This window comes from Typopeltis vanoorti, chromosome 1, assembly GCF_054136105.1.
Source record: "Typopeltis vanoorti isolate ZY-2024b chromosome 1, IOZ_Tvanoo_1.0, whole genome shotgun sequence".
In the NCBI taxonomy this organism is placed as follows: Eukaryota; Metazoa; Arthropoda; class Arachnida; order Uropygi; family Thelyphonidae; genus Typopeltis; species Typopeltis vanoorti.
The window spans coordinates 136,160,314-136,173,858 of record NC_143549.1 but is presented as its reverse complement, the minus strand read 5'-3'; the positions used below and the strand labels follow the sequence as shown (position 1 = coordinate 136,173,858).

The window sequence follows — 13,545 nt, the reverse complement described above, 5'->3', positions numbered from 1 at the left end:
TCTGTCACTTACTCGCACAGTATTTTTATAATCACCATTCTCACTCTCCAATTATAAACTTCTCAACTTAGTAATGAATACATTCTGCACACATACTCATTTCACCAAGTCCCAAATAAAATTCCCTCAACAGTGATGATGTCTTGGCAACTGTTATCCTATTATCCTTTGATTCCCATTAACTGCACTATAATAGTATAGTTTTTCGATAAGATTTTCACTTTACGACAAAGTTGAGAAATCATGGGAATATAAGATCTGTATCAGTTTTGTAGATCTGGAAAAGGTATATGACAAGGTGCCAAGAGAAAAACTATTCAAAATGCTACAGCTGTATAGTGCCAATGGAACATTATATCAAGCAATGCTTAGTCTTTGAGTGTAAGTCAGTAGTTAGAATTGAAGGAAGTACAGGAAGATAGTTAAATCTGCTGTCAGACAAGGATATACATTATCCCCTCTGTTATTTATTATCTATATGGATCACATTATGAAAGAAAGTGGTATTAAACCTGATATCAAAATTGGAGATGTTAATCTCAGCTCTTTACTTGATGTGAATGATATTATACTTCTAAATAAATCCAGTACAAGTATGCAAGATTCCCTGACTAAATTGAATAACTGTTGTAATTGATTTGGTTATGAAAATCAGTAATAACAAGACAAAGACAATGAAAATAGGCAGAAACATTGAAAATATCAAACGCATTGTAAATGGAAAACTATAGAACAAGTAAAGCATTTCAGCTACTTAAGTAATGATAGTTAGTGAATATAGTAAATTAAATATGGAAATAGACAACAGAATCAATAAAACTGGTATGGTAGGAAGTCAACTGAATAAATTTGTATGAAATAACAGGGAAATTAGTCAAAACACTAAATTAGCTATATATAAGACAGTGTTCAAGCCAATTTTAACTTATGGATCTGAGAGCTGGGTTAGAAATAAAATGCTTGACCAAAGACTGGAGACCGCAGATATGAGAGTTCTGAGAAAGATTAGTACATGAATGAGTTCTTCAATAGCCAAATAATCTTATGAGCTACCTTAGCAATAAATCTTCTAAACTTGAACTCTCTGTCTACCACCACCACCCCTAAATCTCTGGCTTCATCTATTTCCTGGAGTACAGTACCATCAGTATGATACACAGCTTGTAATCTCTTTATCCCAAAATGCATAACTTTACATTTCTCCACATTAAACTGACACCCATTATCTTTTGCCCATACTGACATTACTGTCAGTATGGGCAAAATATTACTGTAAGGTCCCCACTTCACTTTGAATTAACTATTACGTTACCTAATTTTCTATCATCAGCAAACAACTGAATATTTCCTTTCAGGTTATTTCCTATATCGTTTATGTACAAATTAAGCAGCAATAGTCAGCACTGCACCTTGCAGCACACCACTAGTCACCTGTTTTTACCTCAATTCTGCCCCACCATAATACCACTTTTTGATATCTGTCCAGCAGCCACCTTCTTATCTACATAACCAGTGTCAAATCTTTCTCATTTGTTCTAATTTGTATAACAGAGTTCCATGTGGTATTCTCTCAGTTGCCTTTGCAAAATCATCGTATAGACTTTTCCTTTATCCAACTCAGCTGTTACTCTATTATAAAAAGTTAGTAAATTACTAAGTCATGACCAACCTTCACAAAGTGTGGTTAACCCTCATACAATATCATATTTTTATCTACCCATTCTTGAATTCTCTTTTGACCAATTTTACTAGTATTTTTACACCACTCTTAGATACTGATCGGTCTGTAATTTGCTATTATAGTCTTAGAATTTGCATTATCGCATTATGGAATAATTCTCTTATGCAAGGTAATTACTTTGTCCTCACTCCCTTGGAACACTACCAGAGCTGAGATTTAAATTAAAGAGCCTAGTCAGAGGCATTACCAGTTCCCTTGCACATTGTTGCAAAACACTATGTGATATCCCATCTAATCACACAGTTGTATTTACATTGAGATTCTGCAATATCCTAAGAACCTCTAATTCACCTCTGTTCCTGCATTAGTGTCTGTCACATATGTTAAAGCAGTAACCTTACTAAGGTGATATACCCTTGTAAATGGTCACTCATTGAGGTCAATCTTCCATAGTCATTCTTCCTCTTACTTGTCATAGAACAAAAGAATTCTTTGGGATTTCCATTGACTGCTTGGCTAGATTCTTCTGATCATATAATTTTGCCATTCTGGTCACCTTTCTCTTTATATACCCTCCACAGCATTTTATTCTTCTTCTTCTGCAGCTCATGCTTAATGATATTACTCATCCACCTAATTATCCCATCTGATTCACCCTCCTAGCCCATTTACAGGCATAACGATTCATGCATTGATAACAAAAAAGCAGTAATATGATTGCTTTGTGGTACCTTACAGCAATCAATACGATTGCTTTGTGGTAGCCAATACACTAATGAATGAATAGATATAAAATTTAATTTTATGCAATTATGATTTAATACTGCATCTTTACGTTTGTTTATATTTCTCTTGACTGCAAATGGCCATGTACGGTCTGTAAGTGTGTGCATGTTTTGATAAATTTTAACTTTTTATAATAGATTTGTGTATACTTTATGGTAGTAAATGATAAAATAGACTAATATCTATATATATTTTATACATTCATGACATACCTAACTTTTTTCTTAATTTTTTCGATACGTCTGAGCTACCCGGTTCATCTGCGAGTTTTTTCAAACTGTCACAAATCTCTAAAAATTTTTCCAATATGCGTATAAGTGGATCTGCGCAGTTCAAACCCACGTTATTCAAGGGTCACCTGTATTTCACTATTTTAATCTCACTAAGGCCTTATTGAAAGTAGATAGCCATGACGAAAGATGTTGCTGAGATTAAAAATCACTTTCTTAGTTCAGTAATTTATATGATAAATATGTATAAATGCTTTTGTTTAATTGCGAAAATATAAATAGCAATTCAATAAAATATACAAGTATAATAAATGATACCATATAACACGAGTTTTATCTCTTGAAGCAATGCATGTAACGATTTAGCCTTGATATGTCCACGCGGTTAGCCTAGTGGCTGTGCACTTTTGCAACCATATGCCTGGGGAAGGCGTGTCCAAGGTTCGATTCCCGTTGGTGACGTGAGGAACTGAAGGATCTTCCTCAGCCATAGCCAAGTTAGCAGGTCTTGGGCATGGACAGTAGGGTTTTTCCCCCAGTTTATCCTGGGGCATAGGGCTGACCACCTTATCCTGTGAACAGTTTGAGGTCCAATGACTAATAAACCCTCGACACTGCAGGGTAAAAGGAAGATGAGATGAGATTCACCCTCCTTACCTTAGGTATACAGTTAATATTGCTTCCTCTAGATAACCCTTAACTATATCCCATGCACTACCATCCTTACCCTGCAGTGTTTTATAGGAAGAAGCTTAAATCTATGCCATGGCACAGATTTAAGCTTCTTCCTATGCCTGTCATAATCACCTTCCTTGTAGTTCCACATATACCCCTTCTTGACAGAATATTCCTAATTTTCCAAGTCAAGATGACCACATGGTCACTTTCAGCAATCAGAAGCAATGTGTTCACCTTGGTTGTGGATCTGATCCTATCACCAGGTCCAATACTCTCCCACCCCTAATCCCCTCCATCACATGCTGCCTTAAGTAATTATCTCTTAGTATGTGTATAAATTCTATTTCTCTCCTGGTTACTTTCCTAAGAAAGATGGATTTGAAAATGTTTGAACACCTGAAGTGCCTTTTTAATAGTCAGTTATAAAGTTAAATGCAATAAACCATTTACTAACTTCAAATATTTCATTGGCCTAGTAGTTGTAGAACAGCATGCAAGTGACATGAAATGCAAGTAATTTGTGTCAGTTTCTGCTGATTTAGTTAAGGAAATCCAAGACTCCAATTGTGAGCTTTCCTCTGGATGCTTTTACAGATATTTCAAATGAGGAAAAACTCGGCCGTTACATGAGATGAGTAGATAAAAACAATTTATTTACATAACTCCTCTCCAAAACTGAGCTGCAGTGTACTTTAAGAAATAAAAAAGAGAAATTAACAAGTTATTTAATTGGTTAGCAGGCAGTGGAAAATAAGTGGCAATGAAATGGTGGGAAAAAAAAAAAAAAAAAAAAAAAAAAAAAAAAAACTGGATTGGTGGCACAATTAAAGAAAGGCATGCCAAATCTTAAAAATTACTATGCATAATGTTATTTTGGTTATCTTAACTTCTATTATTCTATGTTCTCTTTGTTACAGAAATTGAAACAGTGGTGTGTGTGTGCATACACCTTTTACCATAATTCATTACCAACAAAACCAGAATTTGTGTGTCAATCTCATTCATAAAATGGCTGAGAAATTATAGTGCATTAGTACTATCTGCAGGATATGGTTCAGATAATCTTGGACACTCCACTGTAGACCAAATGTAGAATATTTACTACTCAGGAAAGCTCATTAAGGTTCCAACCATTTGACCAAGTCTTGGTTTCTTTTGATATCGTACTGTATTTGTTGTGGTATCTGTTCCAAGTAAACACACATTTTTGACATTGAAAGGAAACTAGATATTCTATGAAATGTTAAAACTAAAAACTAGAGCAGTAAAACATTTATTTGGTAGTGTAATTAATGTTCATTTCTTTTTAGGTTCATGAAAAAGATGTAATTGGAATTAGCCACCATCCTCATCAAAACCTGATTGCTACATATAGTGAAGATGGTTTACTTAAATTATGGAAACCATAATAAATATTTTTTCTACAGTAGTGTATATATCATATTTAATGTGGTTCTTTTATGTAAAATGTTTACATGTATGTTTGTATATGAGAAACAATTAAGATATCAATGATGTGCAGTTAGAACAGGGTTTTTTTTAATAAAATCATATGCATATTTTTAAAGAAACTTTTTCTAATCAACTGACAGGTAACACAAGCACATAAATAAAAACTTAATAAATGTGAGTTGCGTTTGAATGACTCATTCATTTTACACAAATTATGGACTCTACAACTGTGTTATAAATAATTATTTTAATTTCCTGACATTTCGACCTTCATATTAAGGTTGAAAGTACACACACACACACACACACACATATATATATACACACACACACAGAGAGACAAGCTAAATTACATTTCAATGGTTATTCTACTGGCCTGATCTCTAGGACATCATTTTTACTGTAACAAAACTATCTGTATGAAAGAATGTTTCTCTGATGTTGTCATACTGTATCTTAACGTAAATAGAATATAGCTTTGATGTAGTTAGTTTATTTATTGTAATTTTATCTTCACTAGAGGTCAGGCCAGTAGAATATCCGTTGATCAAATCATTGTCTCTTCAGCATACTATGGGAAATGTAATTTAGCTGGTCTCTGTATATATACGTGTATACTCCAGATGATGACCTTAATATGAAGGTCGAAACGTTGGGAAATTATTGGGTTGTTGCAAATGAAATAGCCGTTGAATGACTGTCAGGTTTCTACTGGTTACTGAAGAAAGCAAGCGCTGAGGTATGTGAAATTTTTTATCTCATGTTATATATATCATAAAATCAAATACTACAATTGCATCACGTGGGTGATGCAATTGTAGTATTTGTTTCGTTCAACGTGCATTAAATTGAATACTACCGACATCAAGTCAATCACGGAACCCAGTCAATTAAGGTTGCTATACCTTTACGAGTTCAAATTGGGAAATTTTGCAGCGGCTGCAGTAAAAAACATCAATAAAGCATTCGGTGGAGGAACAACTAATGAGAGATCCACTCGTTGTTGGTTTGCAAAATTTTGCTCAGGAGATTTGAGGTTACAAAACGAACCCCGTGGCCATCGTCCTTCCTCCATCGATTCGAATGAATTAAAAGATTTAATCGAATCAAATCCATGACAAACTGTACAAGAGATCGCCCAGACACTAAATGTACACTTCTCAACTGTTTCACAGCACCTGGCAATAATAGGAAAAGTAAGGAAGCTCGACAAGTGAGTGCCTCACGAACTCACTGATGAAAACAAAGCACAGCGTTTGGAAGTGTGCTCTTCTCTCTTAAGAAGTAAAAAGAAAGGTTCCTGCAACGAATTGTAACTGTGGATAAGAAGTGGATATTCTATGACAATCGTACACGTTCGTCGCAGTGGTTGGGAGTGAAAGATGCTCCAGGAAGGACTCCAAAAGCACTTCTGCAACCAATGAAGATGTTTACTGTATGGTGGTCTTTTGCTGGTGTTATTCACTACTCATTCCTGCCACGAGGTGAAACGATAAATGCAGCTCGATATTGTACAGATATGCGGCAAACGCATGACAAATTGCGCCTTAAGCAACCAGCACCTGTGAATAGACATGGAGTCCTAATGCTTCAGGATAACGCCCGACCACATACGGCAGTGTCAACCATACAGCAAATCAACAATTTGGGATACAAAATTGTGCCTCATCCTCCATACTCCCCTGACATTTCCCCAACAGATTATCATTTTTTCCGGCACTTGAGCCATTTGTTGTCTAAGAAATGCTTTGTCAACAACGCATCAATTTATCGGGCAGTGGAGGACTTCATCACTTCCAGAGACACTGATTTTTACAAATGTGATATAAATGACCTTGCCACACGTTGGCAACAATGCATTGATACTGCTGAAGATTACTTTGATTAAATAGGTATTCTTCTTTTTATTCTCTTCTTTTTCAATCATCCTTAAAATCAGCCATTTCATTTGCAAAAACCCAAAAAAATAATTATTTATAACACAGTTGTAGAGTCCATAATTTGTGTAAAATGAATGCAAAGGAAAGGATGAATAACTCTTTTTTTTTTTTTAAATATGAATCCCTTCCATGAAAGATTAAAGACACATGTTAGTACTGTGGATGGACTAAGGTTTGGATAATCCAGTCAGCTACTCTACACACCAAAAATGAAACCTTTTTTTTTAAAAGACATATTTCGTTGATTACACCACATTTTTTTTATTATTCAGTTATATAAAACACTGAAATAATAGTTCCCGACAAGTTTCGTAAATCGTAGGATTTACATCTTTAGCATTATGTAGCAAATCCCGCTATGTAGGACAGACAGGAAGAGCTGGAGAAATACGCATGGCTGAACACCAAAAAGACGTACAATACAAAAGAAAACAAAAAACGGGTCTTGCTTTCCATACCACTTCCACTGGACACGATGTACTCTGGCAAAAACGACGATGTCATACATAGAAAACAACAGTTATATAAGAAAATTTAAAGAAGCTGCTAATATGCTAAAAAACCCAACTCAATGCAATAAAAATCAAGGTTTAATTCTCCATCAAGTGTGGTCAGCTCTAATAAAAAAATATACCTCAATCTGAGCTTGGACTGTATGAACGAGAACAAGAACACGTGACATCGTCCAGTATTGTTCAACGTCAATAACGTTATATATCTGCATTCTGTTATTTGAGTTTTATGAATAGCCAGATGGTTATGATTTGCATTTATTAATTCTATTGTTTAAACTTTAAGTTATACTATTTACCCTGAAGATGTAAATCCTACGATTTACAAAACTTGTCGGGAACTATTATTTCAGTGTTTTATATAACTGAATAATAAAAAAAATGTGGTGTAATCACCGAAATATGTCTTTTGAACCAATTAGCCACAGAAGTTTATGCCTGCAAGAAACCTTTTTTTTTTTCCCCCAAGGATCCTATAGAGTAGTTGTTTTGCACTAGGAAATAAAAATCATCTACCACCTTTAGACATTTACTGTCACTTAGTGTTCATGGTAGGATTCAAACCCACAGTCTCTTGGTTGGAGAATATTCTATTCAGGTTTTTTTTTTTTTTTAAGAAATTTTACAATCCAGTAAACTTTAATTATAAATTAAACGAGATTTTTATTTAAATTATAAATAAAAATGAAAGAAGCTTATTTAGAATCTCTAATCTTTTTTTTTTTTTAAATTTAATTCAGAGTTGATTAGGATTCAATGGAAGGACCCCCCCCTCCCTATTATTTAGCTTTTGCAGAGAACCACCCAAGAATCCTTACCCAATATCCAATCCTTATCATGTTGCAACCATAGACATATTCCTTGATACCAAATGAACAAGTATGGGCTGGAAGTTTGGGACTTAGCCAACCAAATGGGATATTACATTGGCTTAAATCACAAAGAAATATAAAATTACAACATGATGAAATGCCATGCCTGATGCTGAGACGTTGTTCAGTTCAACAGCCATGGTTTGCATCAGGAATCCAGGTTGTTCCAGTATCTGAAAAGTCAGCTACTGGGAAACCCTCATACTCAAAATCAAAGATATGCATAATGAACATCCTGAGTGGGAAAAAAAAGATAGATTAATTTATAGAAATACTTTGTCAAGATAATTGGTATTACTAAAATAAAGAAGACTAGTTGAGATACTTCTAAGCCTTAACTACTTGGAGTGGCTATAGTATTCAACACTAAATATAAGGATAATCTTGAATGGCAATCAATATCAGGTAGAATATTCAGTCTAATTGATAAGCTAATGGAATAGAAATACACTTATTAATACAGACCAGTATTTTACAAATAAACATTTATTAAAACCTACCAGTTTCGCCAGCAAACTGTCTGGCTTTTTCAAGGTATTACGGAGATATGAAAGTAAATGCAAATTAAAAGGAACATAAAAAACGTTGTAAACCAAACTAGTATCTATGGTTACACGTTTCGCGTGACAAAGATGGCTTATTGTTCTTATTCGTTATCACGCATGCGTGTTTGTTGTAGACTTGTAATGTGATTACTGGCTAGCTGTAGTTCAGATTGATTGAGAGAGAGGATCAAGTTTTTCCACGAACTGTTGAGAATTATACCCTGATTTCTGTTGAGGTTTCCGCCGGTTATTGTGGCTTCCTTAAATACACGATGCCTGTAGTCGTCATCGAGATATGGCATGGAGCTGTTTTGCCAATCTATCGTGTGGTTAGATGTGCAGAAATGATGTGCTAAGCCGGAAGAAATGCTTCTGTTGTGGTTTACATCACCAACATGTTCTTTTTGTCTAATTTCTAAACTTCGTGAAGTTTGTCCAATGTAGGCAAGACCACAGGAGCAGGGAATGTAATATACTCCTGGATATTTGTAGAACGGAACTTTATCTTTTGGAGATCCTAAAACTTGTCTGATGTTGGTGGTTGGTTTGAAGACCACTCTGATGTTGTTGGCTCTTAGTATTCTTGCTATTTGATAAGAAATTACCTTGAATAAGCTAATGGAATGTTGTTCATAGCTTATTTTTAATGGTATTACACCAAATGAACAAACAACATTATAATGGTCTACATGAAGAACTATTTAATCTTTTAAATCCTAATCATCCTATATCACATCTTGAAGGGTCAGCAAAAAAAGAATTCACAAAAGTTAAAAGTAGCACTTGAAGAAATTTGAAATCCTACAACAGTGCAAATGTACTACACTGCAACTTCAATTATATCGCGTGGTCATAAATTTATCATCACAGGTGCTTACAGAAGAAGCTACGAACACTCGGTTATGGTCATGACTTTTGCTGTTACACCTAAAAAAATTCCAAAACTAGAAATTATGATTGTAGAATGGAGCATCTATAATTTTCCACCACAATAGCCAATAATATGCATTTAGACATAGCTAGCATCCTAAACAAATCTAAACCTCCAAAAAGTAATATACCACATAATGAAATAGCTGCCTTTAAAAAGTGAAATAAGAATAAAAATATTGTGTTACTAAAGCTGATAAGGGTAATGCCGCAGTCATCAATCAAGAGGATTATAACAAACAAAAAAAAAAAAAAAAAAAATGGAGAATCTTAAAGTCTAATTCCTCCTCCCTCATATCTTTGAATTATTCAGATGGATGCAGGTTACTGTACATAACAAAGAAAAATAGCAGTACTACAGACTAATAGTACTGCTATTGGTCCTTTTAGCTAACTTTCACTTCAAAATTCACTTCACAGTAGAAAAAGAATCTAATAATTGTTTGCCTTTTCTTGACATATTAATCACCTGGCTTTCAGATGGTTCACTATCTTTTTTCATTTATAAAAAGCCAGCATATACAAGAAGATATCTACATAAACAATTACATCATCATCCATCCCAACAGTATGGTATTCTAAAAACACACATAGAGAGCTAGGACTATTTGTTCAAATGATGATGCAGCTCTTTCCACCAAACTTAAATATCTTCACCATACTTTTCTGGACAATGAATACAGCTCCTACAAAATAGATAAAATACTACATGATGCTCTTACTTCCCCCTCCAACAAACAATGAGTTAGACATAGTATCAGAAGGAACTGGAACCAAGTAAAAAGCCATTAAACATATTCAATTGTTATCATCCTCCTGACAAATCTTTCCAACCTATCCCATCTCATTGAAGAAAACTCCATTATCTTAGGAGACATGAATAGCAAATAGCTGTTATGGGGTTCTGAGGAATTAAACCCAAGAGGAGAAAACCTGAGTAATTTCTTAGATGAAACAGGACTAATAACTCTCAACAGTGGAGCACCTACTTATGTCTCATTCTTATGGTACAAAAGATGCCCTAGATATCACTGTGGTGTCTCCTGATCTTCACGACAAAGCTATTTGGTCTGTTTTGGAACGTAGGAAGCGACCATACTCCAATATTAATCAATCTGAACCCAAAAATAACTAGACCCACCCAAAAAAGAAAATATCGTTGGAACTTCAAGAAGGCAAATTGGGAGAAGTACAAGGATGAAGTAAGTAAAATGCTGAAAGATCACACATACCATGATGACTTAGACAAAGACTATATAACTTGGAAGAATACTATCCTAAATGCAGCAAAGAAAAGTATCCCAAAGGGCTACAGGAAAAAAGTTATTTCAAACTACACTTCACCAGGAACTTGCTAGTAAAATAACTAAATGAAATGAATTATTTAACATCTTAAAAATTGGAAGCTCTCCAGCAACCAGGATTGAGTACAAGATAAATGCTGAAATTAAACAAAAATATAATATATTACAAAGAACTAGGTGGCAAGAATTTTGCCACAACTTAAATCCAAACACTTTAGATACCAAACTTTGGAAACTGACTGATAATTTACAAAGAGACCTACCAAAGACAAGTAAGACCAACACACTAAACGATCCAGATGGAAATATCAAAATTGGAGATAGGGAGATTGCAAATACCTTGGCCTTTCATTTTCAAAATATAAGCAAACTAGAGATGAATACTAGAAAAAACCATCAAATATCAAAACAAACTTTTCTGGGATCCATTTACAATGTCTGAATTGGGAGATGCCTTGGAGAGACTAGATATAAATCATGTGGACCAGATAACATACAAGGAATTATGATCAAACATCTTCCTTCCCTAGCCCTAGATTGGCTACTTCACCTATACAACAATGCCTAAAACAAGGAAAAGTTCCAAAAGACTGGAAGACCACAATCGTACCAATCTTAAAGCCTAACAAACCGCAAGACCAACCAGGTAGTTATAGACCAATTTCACTGACTTCAATTCCAGGCAAATTAATGGAAAAAATGATACTCCAATGCTTGAATTACTATCTAAACAAAAATAGTATACTACCACATTTTCAGGAAGCCTTTAGAAGAAATCACTTAACAACTGATCAACTTTTGTACTTAACCCAGACAATTCAAGATAACTTCCAGACCAAACCTACCAAATCCACCATTGCAGCTTTTATAGATTTTAACAATGCCTTTGACAAGGTGTGGAGGCAGAAACTCTTTTCCAAACTTTGTCATATTAGAATAGAAGGGAAAGTTCTTAACTGGATCTTTGACTTTCTAAGAAATAGAACAATTCGAGTTAAAATAAATAATACCTTTTCCAAGAAAGTGAAAATAAGACAGGGACTCCCGCAAGGTAGCATTTTGAGCCCACTCTTTTTTTTCCATCTACTTAAATGATTTAGATAAAAATATAAATAAAGAAACAAAGATAGCTATGTTTGCTGATGATTTGGTCCTATTCTCAGCTCACAACAACCTAGAAACAGCAGAAGGTCACTTAAACAAAGCCATTGAAAGTTTAGCTACATACTGTGAAAACCAAAAAATCAAAATTAACCCTACTAAATCAGAAATCTGTGTTTTTACTATTAATAACCACCTCGGAAAGTGGAGACCAAAGATCAAGCTAAACAGTCAACTAATTACATTTAATGAAAACCCCAAATACCTTGGAGTTACTCTGGATCCATCGCTAAGCTTCAATAAACATATCAACAATGTTGCAGTCAGAGCAAAAAGAAGACTAAATATCATGAAAAGTATCTCAGGTAAAGAGTGGGGAGCCGATGCTAAAACCTTAAAAGTCACATATACCTCTATTATCCGTCCCATAATAGAATATTCGCTTATCTGGATGCAAACATCACAAACCAGTTTAGACAAGCTTATAAAAATTCAGAAAAATGCAGTTAAAATCATATGTGGACTAAGGAATACAACTCCTGGAAAAATAGCAGAATTCGAATCCAACCTTGTTCCTTTAAAAATTAGGTGGCAAGAAAATCTAACCAAATTTGTAGAAAAAAGAGCCAACCTTGCACATCATAGAACAAGTGAACTTTTTAAAAACTGGAAACCAACAAACAGAATAAAGAAAAAATCAACAATGCATGAAATCATAGAAAATAAAATTCTCTTGGATTGTCCAAATAAAATAGCTGACTTCCCAGCATTTCCACCAAATCAAGACAGGAAAAATATAGTTATCAACTCTGAAATAGGGAAACATGAGAAAAAAAGCCTAGAAAACCCTGCAATCTTGAGATCATTAGCCCTTTCAAAAATAATGGAATATGGACCTGACTCAATAAAGATCTACACGGATGGATCCAAATGCCAATTCTGGGAGTGGCGTACTCATCTATGGCTCTCATAATATAGAACTAAAAACAACTAACAGTATTGGATGCAACTCATACTATGCAGAATTAATAGCCATTAACACAGCACTGCAATATTTGGACAAACAAAACCCAAAGGAGTTTATATTTTTCACAGATTCCTTACCAGCCCTTCAAGCTATTAAGAACTGCTACACTAGCCATCAAGAAATATTTAGAAACATAGCAAAAAACATAAACAAACCACATAAGGATTCCGAAATAATCTTCCAATGGATCTCATCCCATGTGGGATTAAAGGGAAACGAAACTGCAGAAAAAGTAGCAAAAATGGCCGCAACATCAGGTGATACCACAGATTTCAATCTTTTTAAAACCACCCAAAAAAAAACATAAAAAGAACAATTCTTCAGGATATGACTCACCACTGGTACTCAGCAGAAAATCCAGGAGCTACCATCAACTCCAAGTTTAATCGCAGTGCCACTACCATGATCTCTCGCCTCAAGACCAGCCACACAAAACCAATTAAGTTTAGCAATGGGATAAAAGTCTTCCCCACCTGCAAAATCTGTA

General features: G+C 34.6%; 2 protein-coding genes across 2 annotated transcripts in view; both read left to right on the top strand.

Moving 5' to 3' along the window:
• Nucleotides 1–4,946, top strand: part of Smu1 (Smu1 spliceosomal factor) — a 178,470-nt gene extending 173,524 nt beyond the window's left edge. The window contains exon 11 of the mRNA XM_090393980.1: nucleotides 4,686–4,946. Within this exon, the coding sequence (XP_090250106.1) occupies nucleotides 4,686–4,784 (99 nt within the window). The 3' untranslated portion in view covers nucleotides 4,785–4,946. The remainder of the gene's footprint in view (nucleotides 1–4,685) is intronic.
• Nucleotides 4,947–6,253: 1,307 nt separating this feature from the next.
• LOC150110458 (histone-lysine N-methyltransferase SETMAR-like) lies at nucleotides 6,254–6,715 on the top strand. Its single transcript, XM_090398807.1, has one exon. It carries the CDS (start codon nucleotides 6,254–6,256, stop codon nucleotides 6,713–6,715), a length of 462 nt encoding a protein of 153 aa, XP_090254933.1.
• The last annotated feature ends 6,830 nt before the right edge of the window (nucleotides 6,716–13,545 follow it).

Bases quoted from the DNA above. Each gene is read 5' to 3' on its own strand.
- LOC150110458 (XM_090398807.1), top strand. From the start codon at position 6,254: ATGTTTACTGTATGGTGGTCTTTTGCTGGTGTTATTCACTACTCATTC.